Source organism: Eumetopias jubatus, unplaced genomic scaffold (assembly GCF_037043125.1).
Source record: "Eumetopias jubatus isolate StellerSeaLion01/CBP00866 unplaced genomic scaffold, mEumJub1_p1.0 scaffold_17, whole genome shotgun sequence".
Taxonomy (NCBI): Eukaryota; Metazoa; Chordata; class Mammalia; order Carnivora; family Otariidae; genus Eumetopias; species Eumetopias jubatus.
Genome location: NW_028274823.1, coordinates 63,938,727 through 63,957,050, shown reverse-complemented (window position 1 = coordinate 63,957,050; position 18,324 = coordinate 63,938,727). Strand labels below are relative to the sequence as shown.

General features: G+C 38.9%; 1 protein-coding gene and 1 pseudogene across 2 annotated transcripts in view; one reads left to right on the top strand and one right to left on the bottom strand.

The window, feature by feature from the left end:
- Positions 1 to 15,626, top strand: part of REEP3 (receptor accessory protein 3) — a 105,059-nt gene extending 89,433 nt beyond the window's left edge. Inside the window, exons 6-8 of one of the 2 annotated variants that reach the window (XM_028123981.2) lie at positions 2,896 to 3,043; positions 11,410 to 11,564; positions 12,251 to 15,626. In XM_028123981.2, the coding sequence (XP_027979782.1) occupies positions 2,896 to 3,043; positions 11,410 to 11,564; positions 12,251 to 12,307 (360 nt within the window). In that variant the 3' untranslated portion in view covers positions 12,308 to 15,626. The remainder of the gene's footprint in view (positions 1 to 2,895; positions 3,044 to 11,409; positions 11,565 to 12,250) is intronic. The other variant, XM_028123982.2, reaches the window with a different exon arrangement.
- On the bottom strand, positions 1,321 to 1,935 carry LOC114224737 (coiled-coil-helix-coiled-coil-helix domain-containing protein 2 pseudogene; annotated as a pseudogene).
- Positions 15,627 to 18,324: the final 2,698 nt, after the last annotated feature.

Here is an 18,324-nt window from a genome sequence, read left to right as displayed (position 1 = left end):
GGAGCCTGCTTCTCCCTCTCCCACTCCCCCAGCTTGTGTTCCCTCTCTCGCTGTATGTCTCTCTGTCAAATAAATAAAATCTTTAAAAAAAAATAAAAATGGCATTTGGTTTTAACATAATATGATATCACTAACTCAGAGTAGCTGAATCAAGATCTTTTTTCAGCGTAAAATACAGTAATGTCCAAATGTTTATAGTGCCTCAGGTTTTGAAATCTAGAAATTGAGATCTGCACCATTAGGGATGAGTTTCTATAGTACAATTCTAACTAGAGGCAATCATAAATTCACACATGTGAGAAGAAATAATAAGAGTAAAAAAACCTTTAGAAGAATATTTTTAAAACAGAAGAAATGAGTCATCTGTATGCTATGCAAATTTTTTAAGTCGGTAAATTTAGAAATTATTTTTTCCTTTATATTTGGGAAAGAAATGTAGTTAGGTCTATAAAGTTCAGAAATGTCCTTTTTGGAGCTGGGCAGTGATGAAAATTATTGAATTTTCTGCAGTGTTGGAAATGTTCTCTATCTGTGCTATCCAGTACCGTAGCCACTCACTACATGTGGCTATTGAGCATTGAAATGTGCAATTGAAGAACTAAATTGTTAATTTTTGTTAATTTTAGTTAATTTAAATTTAAATACCCACATGCGCCCAGTGTCTGTCATATTGTTAAGGCTTTAAAATGACTTAAAGTCGGGGCGCCTGGGTGGCTCAGTTGGTTAAGCGACTGCCTTCGGCTCAGGTCATGATCCTGGAGTGCCAGGATCGAGTCCCGCATCGGGCTCCCCGCTCAGCGGGGAGCCTGCTTCTCCCCCTAACCCTCCCCCCTCTCGTGTACTCTCTCTCTCTCTCTCTCTCTCTCTCATTCTCACTCTCTCAAATAAACAAATAAATAAATAAATAAATAAATAAATAAAATGACTTAAAGTCAGGGGTGCCTGGGTGGCTCAGTCAGTTAAGCATCTGACTTCTGCTCAGGTCATGATCTCCTAGGATTGTCCTGCATTGGGCCCGCAGTCAGCAGGAATCTGCTTCTCCCTTTTCCTCTACCCTTTCCCCTGCTCGTTCTCTCTCTCTCAAATAAATAAAATATTTAAAATAAATAAATAAAAAGACTTAAAGTCAAAATTGCATAGTAGTAGATATGCCTTGCCAGATAGTGAATTCATTAACTAAATATCATTTTGTGATTCTTTGGCTTTTTTTTTTTTTTTTTTGGTACCTTGTACTAAGTAGAGTCATTACCACTCCTGACTTAGCTTATCTTTATTTTTTTTTTTTTTACAGTAAGAACCACCTTTTTTATTCCAATTCTGAAGAAAGCTGTATTTAATGGTGAAGGAGAAGCTTAACTGGTGGTTTTACACTTTATATATTCACCATTCACCATCAATTATATTTTTATGCTAAATTAACTTGGTTATGAGAGATGATTTTCCTTATCTTCAATTTGAACTTCTTGATTAGGCTAATCCATTTGCAAATCTGCACCGTTTCAGCACCTCGCTGAAACCTTCACAAAGCTTCAGGTCACCCTGGTTCTGGGCACACTCCAGAAACTGTTTCTTCTCATAGTGGCATGGGCCAAACTACTGCTGCTCCTGGTATGCTGGCTGGGTTCCCTGAGGCTCCTGGTAAGTGATGTCAGGCCTTGAAGGCTCAGCATTGCCTCCTCCACTGAAGCCCCCAGTGATGGCATGACCTATCGTGTGCCCGACAGCAGAGTCCACAGCCACGCCAGCTGCAGTGGTTGCCATCTGGGCCATGAGCCCTGGCTGCCAGGGCACAGCAGCAGGTGAGCCAACAGCAGCTGGTGGAGCCGCTGCCGGAGGCTGAGCTGCTGGCGCTGGTCTAGGTGCCGCTCTCATCTGAGGTGCCCGGCTGGCCGGAGGGGCCATCTGGGAGGTGCGGCTCCGACTTCCACGCAGCATGGTGACTTGCAGAGCAGCTCAGGGTCTAGAAATCCGAGGTTCGGCCGAGACCCCAGCGCCTTCTGCCGACTTAGCTTATCTTAAAACAGTATGTCCTTGGGGTGCCTGGGTGGTTCAGTCCATTAAGCTACCAGTTCTTGGTTTCGGCTCAGGTCATGATCTTAGGCTTGTGAGATTGAGCCCTGCATCTGGCTCTGTGCTCAGCAGGGAGTCTGCTTGAGATTCCTTCCCCCTCCCTCTCTTTCTGCCCCTCCGCCCCCACACATGCTCTTTCTCTCTCTCTCTCTCTCAAATAAAATAAATAAAATCTAAAAAAAATTAAAACAGTATGTCTTTTACCTTAAAAACTTCTAAATCGGGCACATGGTTGCTCAATTAAGTAACTGCCTTCAGTTCAGGTCATGATCCTGGGGTCCTGGGATCGAGTTCCACATCGGGCTCCCCCTGCTCTATGGGGAGCCTGCTTCTCCCCCTGCTTGTGCTCTCTCTCTCTCTCTCTCTCTCTCTGTCAAATAAATAAATAAATAAAATCTTTAAAAAATTTTTAAATTAAAAACGTCTAAATCGTAAGCCCCAAAGTGCCAGTTTTAGGAGAGAACAAAACACGGATGCTGTCTACTCAGAGGGTACACTCGTCATACATTTTTTTTTTTTTTTACATTTAAAACAAATTACAAAGCTGAAATGTTGGGAGTGCAATGTACTGATGTCTAGAACTTACTTTGAAATGCATTTTAAAAGTGGGTTGATGGATGGTTAGATGGTAGATGTGTGATAAAATAAAGCAAACTATAAACAATCTAGGGCTGTTCACTGTGCTATTCTTCCAACTTTTCTGAAAATTTCATAAGAAAATCAGTCAGCCACATGATAAAATGTTGGGAGAAATTTAAATGTAAGCATATGAAATATTTTAAAGTCTTTTTTTTTTCTCGGATCTTTCACTTCTCTGTTAAATAGAGCCAAGGAGCAATAACCGAACGTTTACGAAGTTTTAGTATGCATGATCTAACAGCTATCCAAGGCGATGAGCCTGTGGGACAAAGACCATTCCAACCTCTACAAGAAACAAAAAAGAAAAGTAAATCAGTCTCCGGTGAATCAGCAGGTGTGCTTATTTGTTTGATATATTTTTCTTTCACAGTTGGAATTTTGAGTCCAGGTGGGTACTAAAATAATACATGGTAACTCTGAATCTGAGTAGACACGATTTACACTGATGTTTGTGAATTTACACTTAACTGGAGTTGTGTTTCTCTCAGTTTTCTCTAAAGTTAATGCTTGCCTTTTGTTGACTAGAGATCATCTAACTAAGAAAGTAACAGTAGCCTCTTGTGCCATCATGAGTTTTTAGAAGCCTTCGGTGTGGCCATGCCCACCTCCCCACCATTGGCACAAGTGATTAGTCCTCTTTCAACTCAAACTGTGTAGTGACATCTAAGGAGTCACTCTTTACTATTTTTTTTTTAAACACTCTTTACTGTAAATGCCATGAACAAATAAGGATATTGACTCAAGATAAAATGTTTGAAGTGGGTGACAAAGGATGACTCCGTTTGTAAATAGGATTACTGCAATAGGAAATATGTTGGAATAACATATTCTCATTCAAGAACTAACTTGTAGGTATTTCTAATGCAAATTAGGAGCGTGGCAGAGGTGATATGTTCTAAAACTTCAACAAATTATCTGATCTTAGAAATATACATAGGGCCGCCTGGGTGGCTCAGTCGGTTAAGCGTCTGCCTTCAACTCACGTCATGATCCCAGGGTCCTGGGATCAAGCCCCACGTTGGGCTCCCTGCTCAGTAGGAGCCTGATTCTCCCTCTCCTCCCGGCTTGTGCACTCTCTCACTATCTCTGTCACTATCTGTCTCTCAAATAAATAAATAAAATCTTAAAAAATACATATATACACATAAATAAAAAGTCATGGCTCCTTAGTCATTTTATCACATGTAAGAAAGTTTTAGTTCAAGGCTCAGCTAAAAATTAAGATCTTCACAACATTTCTTATTAATATATTGGTAAGTCCATAAGATACAAGGCTATTCGATTTTTTTTTTAAGTAGTTTTCTTTTGAGGGAGGTTAAAAATCGTCCTTTATATTGAAACCAATTTGAGAAGTAAAATAATAGTTCCTTCCTGTATAGAAAAAATAATGAACTTTCTTCTGAGTTCTCTCTAGAATGAATAACTTTACAAAGTGGGTGGCTGCTACATAAGAGGTAGTAATTAAGCATTGGCCATTGATTAAGGTAGTAATATCTTTAAGAATGAGAACCACTGAACTTTGAACCATTATCCTCAATACATTAACGGTGTAAAAGTAGTTTCCAATATAGGCATTTTCTTAATATACGTTTAAAAATTAGGTATACTGATTTTGATTATGGGGTCTGCTGTATATATTTTGCTGAATTTGGACCAGTTATCTGAGTCCTTTACCAGCGGTTTATTAGTAATTATACTTTAGAATTGGCTAAGAATGGTATTCTGATATTTAAATGAAAAGATGATTATAAATATGAAAATCCATAGCTATCTTTATGATATTCATCTATTAAACTTAAAATGATGTGACTATTTTAAGATAGTAAGGTGCTATTTAGTTCTTCTGTTAAATTTTAAGCCATGAAAATTAAAATAACTGAAGATTAGAGAGCTATGAAGTAAGTAGTAGCAGTACAAAAAAAGGGACTTGTTCAAGTTATGAAATTAAAATTTTAATATGCATTACTTTGCCCAAGTTCCAAGTTTCCTACAGAATGGTATATATTCTGAGCTTTTCTTCCCTAAGGAAGAAATTTAACAAAAACATTCTCTCTCAAAAATATTTTTTTTTAAGATTTTATTTATTTATTTGAGAGAGAGAATGAGAGAGAGAGCACGAGAGGGGGGAGGGTCAGAGGGAGAAGCAGACTCCCTGCTGAGCAGGGGGCCCGATGTGGGACTCGATCCCGGGACTCCAGGATCATGACCTGAGCTGAAGGCAGTCACTTAACCAACTGAGCCACCCAGGCGCCCAAAAATATTTTTGAAAAGTAGTAAGGTTCCAGGACAGGAATAGTTGAAGAGAAGATAATTATAGATGGTCTATGTAAACACAAGTCCAGATATACATGGAAGTTTATCGAATGAGGATGATGCCCTTCAGGTCGGTGGGAGAAAGGCAGATAAATAAGGGTATCAGAATAATTGCTAGACTTAGAAGATGGGGTAGGGAATGAAGTTACACCTCTGTCTCAAGCCCTTCATCAAAATACCTAAAAGGTTAAGATGTACATGTAAGACACTGAACCATAATACAGTGGGACATTCCTGACTATATACCCTTAGGATATGCCGGACTTCTTAAGCATGACATCAAAACTAGAAGACATAAAGGAAAACCTTGAGAGATTTTTCTATATAAAAAAAATGTATAACATATAAGGGGAAAATATTCCATGCCGTAAGAAAACAAACTAGGAGAAATATTCTCATCTGATAACAGGCAAAGGGCTCAGATTTTAACCATACAAAGAATTCTTACAAGCCAATTATTGTTAAATCTACCAAAGAATACAGCTGACCAATTAATACATGAAAAAGACACTCAGCCTCACAAAGAAACAGTAAATTAAAATGGTAATCATAGTAATTTTTGCTCACCAGATTGGCAAAAGGATTTTTTTAATTAGCACTGTTCTGTGTTGGTAACTATTCTAGTACTCTATTTCTGTATAACGAACTACAAACAGTGGCCTTAAAAAAAGTCACAGTCATTTTATTTTGCTCCTGAATCTGGGGGCGACTGGGCTCAGGCAGGCAGTTGCTGCTCAGGGTCTTAATGCAGCCACAGGGAGACAGCACCTAGGGCTGGAGTCATAATGTCAAAGGCTTCTTCACTCACATGGCCGGTATGTTAGCTGTGAAGAGTCACACAGAGGATGGCTCAAAGAGGCGGGGCCTCTCTGGCCTCTCCTTCCCTGCGTCTCTCTATGTGCTGTCTCAGAGCTTTGGGGCTTCTTACCTGGAAGCTAAAAGGTCCCAGAGCCAGTCTTCCAAGAGAAGTGGCAGGAATCAGACAGTATCACTTCTGCCTTAGGGTAGTTTATTAAGACAGGTACCTACACACAACCTCGAGATTTAAGGGAAGAGGAGGGGCGCCTGGCTGGCTCAGTTGGTGGAGCATGCAGCTCTTGATCTCGGGATCGTGAGTTCAAGCCCCATGTTGGATGTAAAAAAAAATGTAAAAAAAAAGATACAAGGGAGGAGGAGAAAAGTGTCAGAATTTGTGGACATGTTCTAAAATCACCACAGCAAGCATGTTGGGAAACACACACTCACTTTTTAAGAGATTTAAGTGGAATAATCCTTTTTTATGATAATCTGGCAATAATTATCAAAATTTATTTCCTTTAACTCAGCAAAAAACTTCTAGGACTATGTCATAGAGAAATAATCAGACAAGTGTTCAAAGATGTATGTACAAGAACGTTCATCTCATTGTTTATAGTAACAAAATTCTGGGACAAACCAAATGCCTAAGAAAAATGGTTAAGCAGAAGCGTGGTTTATTAACCGTGAAAATTCATACTGTCAGTCCATACTTGCTGACATGAAAACATATCCACATCATGGGGAAATAAACAATAACAAAACAATGTGTGTTATGCTGTGTATAGACACAATAAATAGATGAAATGCATTAATACATTTGAATTTTCAAATGTGTATACATAGGGAAGAGTCTGGAAGGGTATTGCTAAATTATCAACAGTGTTCAGTTCTGAGTATGGGACTTCAGTGATTTTTTTTTAATCAACCTATTTTCAAAATCAGAACACTACTCTTCTTTCTGAAAAATAAGGCACTCATTTTTTTATGTCATGAATTATTTTTTATTTCATTTACTTCCAGAATTCCTCAAGAAAAAATAGTAAGTATTTCAGTGTGGTAATTGCATCCACATTGCAAACTGTTTACTGCTTCATGTGATCAATACATTTACCTCAGATGCTCTGCTTGTTCCCACAAGCAAACTCAAATATCTGGAAATTTGAATCCATTTTGAAAACTCATCATGGCCTGCTCTGAGTGGTTTGAGGTTAAGTAGTCAAGAGAAGTCCTACTCTGATGAAATATTTAAGTCTGCATGTTGTCACTATGGCAAAAAGAGCTCCCTCCAAATCCTTCTTTATAAGAAAATAGGCGCCTTGAACATGATGTTCACATTCCTTGAAAGAACACCACATTGTGATAAGTGGGAATATTTTTTCTGCAAAGATACTGCTGCTCCCATATCAGTTAAAAGTGGCCCAATATTCTGTTTCAATACCAGTAAAGAAATAAAGCATATATTTTTTGTTTTGCTTTAGGTGCTTTACATATTTATTCAATCTTTAAGATGACTACACAGTTTAAGTATTTCATTTTTATTTTTTTTTAAGATTTTATTTATTTATTTGACAGCACAAGCAGGGGGAGTGGCAGGCAGAGGGAAAGGGAGAAGCAGGCTTCCCGCGGAGCAGGGAGCCCGATGTGAGGCTTGATTCCAGGACCTTGAGATCATGACTTGAGCCGAAGGCAGACGCTTAATGACTGAGCCACCCAGGCATCCCTAATTTTTTAGATGATTAAACAGGCATAAGGAGATTAAAATACCTATCAGGGGCTAACTACATAATCAGTGACAGAAACGAGGTATCCAAGGTTCTCTTTTTCGTTTATAAAAAGGCTACACTTCGTGGTACGGTTGGGCTGGAGCTAGGAATTCCAATAATTTGAGAAGGTAGCAACCTTAGCGATGCTTTAGTCAAAGATGGCGAACGGGTGTCCTGCCTGCTGCCTGCTCGCGTGCCCACGGTGGCAGCCATTGCTGAAGGACTGTGGCACTTTCCCACCCTGGCTCACAGGCCCCCTCAACATAATGGCCCGCACAGCTCGACTGGGTCAGAGTTGGCATTCATCCTCTCATCTGTCTCACCCCCTTACCGTACGAGAAAACAGGCCTGCAGAGAGGCAAGACTCACTCTGGGTCTCACGGCTCATAGGTGGTCGAGTCCTCCCCTATCCTAACATAGGTCCAGGCCTTCTTCCAGGTCAAACTTCCTGTGGTTTCACACTTAGATTCATATGTAGAAACCGCTTAAAGCGGTGGGTTGCTAAGTACTGGATTAATGTTGGCTTTTATTATCACTATAAGGGGGGAAACTTAAACTATACCAACTCTAAGATGGAGGAGCTGTGTGAATCCCGGGTCCGTTTCCTAAAGTGGAGCGAGCGCCCAGGGTCATACAGGCTCCTCAGCCTTGGGTCCCCAGTCACTGCTCCTCGGGAATCTGCGTGCGAGGGCTCTGTCCAGTGTAGATCAGTGATGTAAAGCAGTCGACCTGAGCACCACTTTGAATGGCGGCAGCGGCTGCACTTTGCCCGGGACTGGCAGTCCCGTGGAGCCCTCAGCCCACTCGCCGAGGGCCTGCTCCGGGATGGCACCGAAATCTGGGCTTCCCTCGTCGTCTCGGCTCTCCTTCCTGCCCCCAACACTTCTGAGTCCTTGGACAACTTGGTTTAACATTTCCACCACTCACAGCAGAATGTTCATAGGTACTCATTTCCCGGTTCTGAAGTGGAATAGAAGATGCATGTTTTAGTGAAGGTATTTGACTTGACTCCTCTCTTTTTGATGCACAGTTTGGTTGAATAAATTGCTAAGTTAAACTTGTCAGTTTCATCTTCTAATAGATCCCCGATTTGGCTACTGTCTCTGTCTTTGCTCCCTGGACCCCATCATTTCTGACCTGCCATACTGCAGTTAACCTCCCTGCTTCCAGCCTTCATCCACTTGATTCATTCCCCAAAGTGCATTCCAAAAAAGATCCAAAAAGAATCTTTGAAAGACCCCACATGTAATCATGTCACCCTTCTGCTTGAAATGCTTCAGTGGCCCCCCACATTGCTCTCTGATGGAGTTCAACCTCAGTAGCATGTGGTGTATTAGCTCCCCTGCCTTGTTCTCCCACTGCATCATGTGCTAGCTATAGAGAATCATGAGCCTTCAGAGGTTAGCCACCACCTCCTACAAGAAGTCCTCTCTCACAGCCTACTTTCCCCCACCCCCAGGCTGAGTTAATTCTCTCACTGGGGGCTCCCATAGTACCTCATCCTTATCTTCGATTTATAGCATCTGTTGCAGTAATGCCCATTCAAGTCTGGTTCTCCTATTGGACTGTAAGTTTCTTTATGTAAAAAAATGACAGTTGTGTCTTTTTCATCATTGTATCCCCCATAATTTAGCACACTGCCAAACACATAGAATCTTTCGAATATTTGTAGAATAATGAATCAATCCATCACTTTCTCTGAAACCATAATTAGAAAGCTAAAAAGATTTATTACCTGAAATTAGGAAACAAAGAATAAAATATATATATAATCCTCTTTTGAATGAATTTCCAATTCCTAATCATATTCATAAAGTGAGGGGCGATTAAAATAGCAAGGCCATGTTTGTTGACCTGTAGTCTTATGCTTCATCTTTGACCTTAGACAACTTTCTGGTCACAGTTGCTTCCTTTCTGACTCTTTCCTTGAGTCCTCCTTCTGTGTTTTACCTTAGTTTTATTGGGGTCGGGAATATTGTGGAAGCAACAGCGATAGAGAAAAATCTAGAAGTGACAACCTAAAAACAATTTTTTTCTGGCTTATTTTCCCCAATTATAAAAATAATACAATTTTTAACTAATAAAACTGGGCAAATTTTTTAAAAAAATAAATTTAAAATCACCTAAAAGCCCACTTTCAAGAGGTCTTATGGTTTCATTGTCGTTTTTCCTCTGTTTCTGTATGTACATTTTTTTTCCACTTAATACTGTATCAGGAGCTTCCTGCCAGGACCACTGACCCAGCCCCTCTCTGGGCCACGCTCGCCTTCTTGCAGCAAACAGTGCCGCTCCCCCCTGCCCTAGGTCCCGGCAGGGGCTCTCTCCTACCTAGAACACAATTCCTTGGACTGAGGCAGGAGAACAAAGCATCATGGCCTAAGTTATGACAGATTCTACTCCCAAAGGCTTCCAATTTTTAGCCTGGAAGTCTGGCAGCATAAAATTGTACTTGCGTAATATATAATTAAAGGTGTGTATCTTATTATGAGACCGAGAAGCTTATTAATAACTCTTCATGGTTTGTTTCGTGAGCCTCAAGTTATTCATGGCCTGGGAGAGCAGATTAATAAACATTTAGTCAGTATGTCTTTCTTCACGTGCAAGGAGTCCATCCCTTGCCCTCTCCTGAACGTGGGAAAACTCCTTTTTTCCTCACCTGAGGATTTAGATATTTATGCTCCTTATCCTTATGAAAGGAAAATTTGAAACCTAATGGGGCCGTGTGACCTAACCTCACCCTCGTCTTTATAACTGACTGCTTATCTTTCTAGCACTCTGGTTTGCTATAGACTTGGGCCCCTGTGTTGCTCCATCCAGATGGGGGCTCTCAAAAATGCAGGCCCTGCACCAGGGCATCAGCATCACCTAGGGACTTGTTAGAGATGTAGATTCTCAGCTCCACCCTCGGCCCAGCAGTCTTTGTATTAGCAAGTTCAGTAGGTGACTCTTAATGTGTGCTAATCAGTCTTTACTAATAAACTCTACCAAGCTTGAGAACCACGGCTTTAGGTATGGGAGTGTTCTCATCTGTGAATCCCGGCGTTGGAATGCTGTCAGACTCCCTGACAGTAACCAGCCTGACTACCTGGATGTTTGCAGATTGGCCAATGTTAAGTCTTCTGGAGCTACACAGAGCAGCCTGTTAGCACACCCACATGGTCTCGTGCTGCCTTCCTGAGGCTGGCTCTTTCCTTTGACTAACATCTGTCATCGCAGCCCGTGGTGTTTCTAATTACTGCAGGCCGTCCAGCTGGGCTGTATCTCAGCAGCTGCAACAGTGTTGGCTTAACATCTCCATCACCTGCCCCCGGTGAACTTATCTCATCCAAAGTGCCAGCCCCTTCGGGTATTATTTGACTCCTTAATTTCACCCTCCCGTTCCCAATCTCGACAAAAGTTTTGACGCATGGTGGGCAGAAACCCTTCATTTCTCATTAAAGTCAAAGGCACAAATGACAAACACAATAAAACACAAAATTGCTTAGATTGTTTAGAGTTCATGAAGAGATCTGTCTCAATATATACCTGCTTATATTCTTTGAGTTTCGAACAAGATGTTACCTACTCAAAAATAAGTTATTTTGAATTATTCTGAAAAACGCATAGTAAAAATAGGAGTGGTCCGGGGCAACTTCCTGGAAGCAATGAATGATGAGCTTCATCTAGAATAGTGTGCGGGGCAGAGATTGATGACAAAGGGCAGGGAGCACATTCCAGATGAGGAAGGGAGAGGAGTGAGGAGGCGAATGCAAACCATGCAGAGAAGTGCACTCAGACGGAGCACTGTCCTTTCACCAAAACATGCTGGTTTTGATGACTCGTTTAGGTTATGGAATTCCACTGAAAGACGGAGATGAGAAAACTGATGAAGAAGCGGAGGGGCCGTATTCAGATGATGAGATGTTAACACACAAAGGGCTTCGAAGATCGCAAAGCATGAAATCTGTGAAAACCGTGAAAGGCCGCAGAGAGGTTAGTCAGGTACAGAGTTGTCTTCCTGATGATTCCTCTTCCTTTCCTTGCTGCATTATCACTCAGGATACTAATGATCCATAAGGGAAGAACAGAGGGGGAGATCAGCAGTTACATTTAAAATTCTTTATTCAGATTGGATACATTAGGATCTCTGGACATTTACAAAATGGTAAATCCCTGCTTCCCCTGTGAGTAGAAAATGGTATTCTCCTAGAGCAAGTCATACGGTAGTCACGAGCACCCAGTGTCAGCCCTACACGTAAGCAAAGAGAGCAACTAACAAAAATAACTACGTAGTTCTGCTTTGAACCAACCCTGTATGAGGATTAAATAGAAGTTTATCCATAATAATATATTGTCTTTGTGTCCAGAAAGCAGTGGAGGAATCCAGTCTGCCTCTGGCCTCCGATCATTGGGCACCATTGGCATACCAGGCAGAGCAGAACTAACAACAGTTAATGTTTTTATTTATTAGTGATAATGACTTGCAGCATATATCCAACACAGTGCCAGCTCCGTTTTTGAGTACGTCAGCAGCGATGTCTTCTGAGTTTGGAAGCACATTTCTAGGATAACTGATTCTTTATATTAGAAAAGTCAAAAAATTATTACTATGATTATGAACTATTCAGTTCTATCTAAGTCCAAAAGTAATCATCTGATTTGTAGTAATGACACATTTCTCTCTTCAGGTACGATACGGATCACTAAAATACAAAGTGAAGAAGAGACCACAGGTGTATTTTTAGTCATCTGCACTTCAAGAATCCCAAGACAAATTACACTAATATGTTGACTTTTTTGCTAACATTATTCATTCAGGATTTACACATTAAAATAATACTTTAAATTGTGGCGGTGATAGGGCTTATTTTCATCAATTTAAATAGCTTTTATTTCTTTCACCATTACTTCCATGTCCTGACTACTAAAGGTAGTTATACAAAGCTTATTTATGTATATGTATATATATCTCAGAAATAATAGAAAATTGTGTTATCTGTTTTCAAATTGCTCAACAACATTGAGTGCCTGGGATATTAAGATGAAACACAAACCCACAGTATACTTGAAAAGAGTCTTTACAGTTTAAGATACATCAGCCTTTGCGCTATTGTATTTGTGTTTACCTCCGTTTATATTCTGTCTATCACATGAGGATAGTAATTAAATAGGCCTCTGATCCAGCAGTGATAGGACAGGGGCATAATGTAAGATACAGCATGTTTTATATATTCTTTAAATTTTTACTTTTTTAATACTTTCTGGTTTTTCCACCATCAACTGAAGGTTTTCGAAACAAGTATTTCAAAGCCAGGTCTCCACGTAGCACTTTTTATTCCTGACTAGTTTTGCACACTTGAAAATTGTTTACTTATTTGCGACTGTACATTTAAGTTTTATTAACACTATCTTTATTGTTAATTTGTCACATCCCGACATGTCACATTTATGCCTTGAATTTCGTCATCTCTTTTCCTGTGGGTTTCATTTGTTAAATTCATTAGATTCTAATAATATGAAAATACAGCTCATTGTTCAACTTTAACTATTTTTAACTCTCTCCTCTGTGGATGAGAAGCTGTTTTGAACATCAACCAGTTTTCCATACATCATAGTTGAACTTAGCATGTTCTGTTAACACTGGTTACGTTTTCAGCATTTAAAAAGAGCAGTTTTTGTGAAACAGGGTCATGAAGTTACCCAACAGTTGGTCCATTCACAAGCCTAGCACTGATATGTGCTGCTGATTTATAAATCTATATTGACTAGAATCATTTAAATTTCCCGTCTTCTGGCTGAGTTCGTCCCCTGAAGATAGGTCCCAATGCAAAATACAGATGTTAATCTTATGTACTAGAAGCTACTAGAATAGATATTAGAAAAATATTTTTTTAATCCAAGATATTTTGAATTACGGAACACGGAGGCTTTTTTAGGTGGCATTGATAACTATGCATTCTGAAGTCTCTATTTCTGGTGGTGGTTTTAATGATCCGTAGTCAAATTTGTACAGTTAATTCAGATAATTTACTTTGACTGTTCTGTTTGTCAAAAAGAAAAAGCAGTGAGCGAGATTTGTGAGATCTTTGACTTCTCTACCTTTTTAAGAAACGAAACCAGCTGGCAATGTATATTCAGGACCTCCTCAGAGTGTTGGCAGAGAACAGAATGTTTATTTAAGAGTACCTTAGTTTAATTAATACATTGCTCTTGATACAAGTCTCAAAACATTTTCTGGACTATCTCACATTCTTAATACATAACATCAAATAAACTCCAAAAGTTTAATTCTATGAATATCTTCATCTACTTTACGTTGACTAATTTGTAGCCTTTGAGTTTCAAGAAAAACTCTTTTGTGTTCAAAATTCCTAGGGATTCTGATTATAAATGCTTGGAAGGGAGTTTTATTTATATTGCCTCGTACCAGACTTATTAATACAAATGCTACACCGTATGTGTCTTTCCTGCCCAAAGGCAGTGTCATCTCAAGTAGCCTGGCAAAGTCATGTGACTCTATCTAAAAACATTACCTGTGCAGGCTGTTCTGCTCCATTTTATCTTTTCTAAGTCTGATCTGAGTATTAAACCTATTCCTTAATTATAGTAAATTCATAAATACTGTTCTAAATTGGAGGCATTATCTATCCCTCTCCACAAATAAGACACCACAGGTCGCAAAGGGGTAATGCATGTCCTTCTTTTTCATTGCATCTCTCCACACGCACACGGTGCTTCCTCTGATCTGTTTCTACTGTTATATCCTTATACGCAGTGGATGTCACTTTGCTGTTCCATCATTCCTTTCTCTCCTTTCCTTACATTTCTGACATTTTGCTGCTTTTCTCTTGTGTGTGTTTTAGCATGCCCTTTCCTTGGAACTTTGTGTGATAAGCTTATAAATCTTTGTCTCTTTTAAGGTGGAACAGGTCAGTTTTTGTTTCTCTGCTTTTGAGTCCACTGCTTTTAAAAGAGGTAAATTTCTCTCTCGACCACAGTGCCTTGTTTTCCCAACGCCACCATTTGGTGAAGGGGCATCAGATGCTGCACAAGCCTATTTAAGGCGATATAATGGTAGCTGTTAAAGTTTATGCAGAAATTGTAGCCGGTATTTTGTTTTATTATATATTCATTCAGCTTGTGCATTAATATTAACTGTTTCCCGAGTTTGTTTGGAAGTGACAGTTGATCTATTCTTTAGTTTACCATGTTTTTTCTGGGATAAAAAAACGAACCAGAAGTAACTCTTATTGCTAAGTAGTTAATTATGTAAACCCACATAGGTCCCGCACAAGATTCCCTCCACACAGTTCACTCTATGTATGTGGATTTGGCTAGAAAATGGTAACTGCCAGCATTACTGATTATAAATACTTGACTACACAGATTGATGGAACAAAATTATTAACGTGTTTTCAGGGAATTGAATCCATATGTCACCACCAAAGATTCCTACAGTGTTATAAAATATGTAAATATTCCAAATTTCTGTAAAACACTGGTTAGATAAATATGTCTTCTTTCGTTTCCTTTTTTGAAATAACAGTTTGAGCTTCTGTAATACTTGAACTTTTGTGTTAAAAATAATCCAATGCTATTTCCTATTAAATATGAGTAATTTGTATGTTTAATTGGAATGGACTAAATTTTTATTTCGGTTTTCTTTTATCAGGAAAATTAAAGAGTTAATATGTATCGACAAGCAGTTTCCTACGTGTTCCTATAGGCCGATTCATTTGCAAAGCAATTAGGCAATTTTGAGATCATTGTTACTGTGGTATGCAGTGTATATTTCTTAGTAAACATCATTTAAGAGTAAAACTTTCCAAAAGAAAAATACAGCTTTTTCCTCTAAATGGTTAAAGATTTAATCTTCTAGTAGTATCCTACAGATTTGTTGTATATTAACTTTTTAAAAATTGACCATGAATTAACATTTTCTCCTCTAACACCTCTTAAATCTGTGTACTTTCATAGTTCAGAGAAAGCTGTTTTGTAATTTTTTAAACTCTTTGTAAAGGCTCTCTTGAGGCCTAGTATGGGGGTAATTTTACAAATGTGTTTTTTGAAAACTTTAATATAAAATAAACTCATTTTATTAGTGACAACTTGTATTTTTGTGTGTCAGAGGTCAGAGTACCTATGTTGGGTTCTATAAATTTATATTATTTATTATGGAGTATGTATATAGTATTATGTACATATTACATAATAGATAACATATCCACACACTTAAGATTCCAAATCACAGAGCAAATTATTAAAAAATCATATACATTCTGGAATGGTCATAGAATTACAAAAGAAACACTGAATTGTCAAATTTGGATGTTGGAATGGGAAGATACAAAAAAAATTAGTACAGAAACCCTAGCCATCAATTTGTATTGGTTAGCTGTCTCAGACATAAAATATAACACAGAATTCAGTTTTATGTATCCTGGGAATGTTCTGGGGTCCCATCTGTTTTAAAGTCAGACGTCTGTCTGCCTCACATTTAAGTTTTAGAGAGAAATCCTATGTTTAAAAAAGTTTTTTTGTGTTACTTCATTATGCTATATAATGTGTTAAAAGTATTTCCAAATGGAGTTATGTTTTCATCTTTATTAGGAGGTATATCCTTGTGATGATCCAAAGAAGTTAGAAACCTAAATAAAAATTCAAAAGCACACAATGGATATATGAATTGCAGCATTTTCCCCAGTGTTTTATTCTCCCTTTAAGTGGTTCACCGTTCTTAAGAAATAGATTCATGGAACAAAAATCTTGTCATAGACCGATCCATTGTTCCATGGAAAACATTCCCTCCCTTTTACCTCTCCATCAGTATTCTAGCCTTGAAACACTCTCCTTAGGGTCTGGTTTTGGTAGTGTTTTTTAAATTGCTTTTTATAAGATAATGCTTTGAACTGAAATTTTATTTTTTTTAAGATTTTTTATTTATTTATTAGAGAATGGTAGAGAGCATGAGAGGGAAGGAGGTCAGAGGGAGAGGCAGACTCCCTGCTGAGCAGGGAGCCAATGCGGGACTCGATCCTGGGACTCCAGGATCATGACCTGAGCCCAAGGCAGTCGCTTAACCAACTGAGCCACCCAGGCACCCTGAACTGAAATTTTAAAGCACAAGATTGATAACTGTCTATGTGTGTAGGATACTAAAAGACTGCTGGGCAGAAGCAGGAAAATCGCCAAGCTTAGCCTTAGTTCATCTGGCAAACCCAGATTAAAGGCAAAAGGGAAAGAAAATACGGTATTTTGGCATTGTGTGCAAATCAGAGTAGCATCAATTATTTTCACGTAGAAGTACTCCTTGAGTGCCTGCTGTATAGAGCAACAATGCCTGGATCCAAGTGGGATAGCATAACAAAAAGCAATAATTCTTGCTTTTTAAAAAAAAAAATGGATTATTTGAGGTGGATTTATGCTGGGATTTCTTCTAGGTTATTGAATAATTTATTTGGTCTGTCTCAGAGCAGGTTTTTTGTTTGCTTATTTGTTTGGGTTTTCATCCTTGGTTCCTTCTCTTCCTTACTTCTTACATCCAATACAGTCCTAAGCGCTTTTGACTCTGTCCAAAACATACAGGCAGACTGTGGAGAAATTGCCGGTTAGGTTCCAGACCACTGCAATGAAGCAAGTATTGCAATAAAGCAAAGCAGATGAATGTGTTAGACTATATTTACCTTCTACTGTAGTCCATTAAATGTGCAACAGCATTATGTCTAAAAAAAAAAATGTACATGCTTTAATTAAAAAACATTGCTTAAAAATGCTAGTCATTAATCACTGATCACAGATCTCCATAACAAATATAGTAATGGTGGAAGAGTTTGAAATATCGCAAGAATCACCAAAATCTAACACAAAAACACAAAGTTGAGCAAATGCTGTTGGAAAAATGGTGCATATACACTTACTCAATGCAGGATTACCACAACTAATTTGTAAAAAATGTAGTATCTGCAAAGCTCAATATTAAGTGAAGCACAATAAAATGAGGTATGCCCAAATCCTGAATTTGACTATTAAACTCGCTTCCCCTCCAACTTTCACCTGGAATACTCAGAGCATAACCTTTATTTAAGGCAGAAGTTCTTGAGACCTTACAACATTTTTTGTAGCCTTACAAATGTTTCAAGGTGACTCAACCTTGAGTCCCATAGAACTGTCACAGCTTCTTCTCTTTTCAACCGGTGTCTTCAGGAAATACAAAAAGAGAAGGTTGTGAAGACAGCAGGGAGAAGAAAAGGGGCAGATGGTCTTGCACATCAGCCTTGGGAGAGAAATTTTTCTCTTCCCAGCATTGTTTAATGCTAAATTTGGGAAGAAAGTGAGTGAGAATAGTTGATGGAGCCAGGTTAGAGTATCTGGCTGAATTATAATGTGTTTTGACATGACACTATCTCAAAGTGTTGAGAAAGAATTGGGGATAATAGGCAGAGATTTTTTTTCCCCTTCAGAATTTTTAAGTTACTCTAGTTTGAGTGTTAACAACAGATCATGGTAGTGGCAAGAATCAACAGTATTATCTGTATTAGAGTTCTCCAGAGAAATGGAACCAATAGATTGTGTGTGCACGTGCGCACGCACGCGCGTGTGTAGAGAAAGATAGGGAGGGAGAGAGAGAGACTTACTTTAGGGAATTGGCTCATGCAGTTGTGGAGGTTGTCAAGTCCCAAATATGCAGACCCAGGGAAGAGTTGATGTTTCTGTTCCAAGGTAGTCCCTCTTAAGGCCTTCAACTAAGTGGATGAGGGCCACC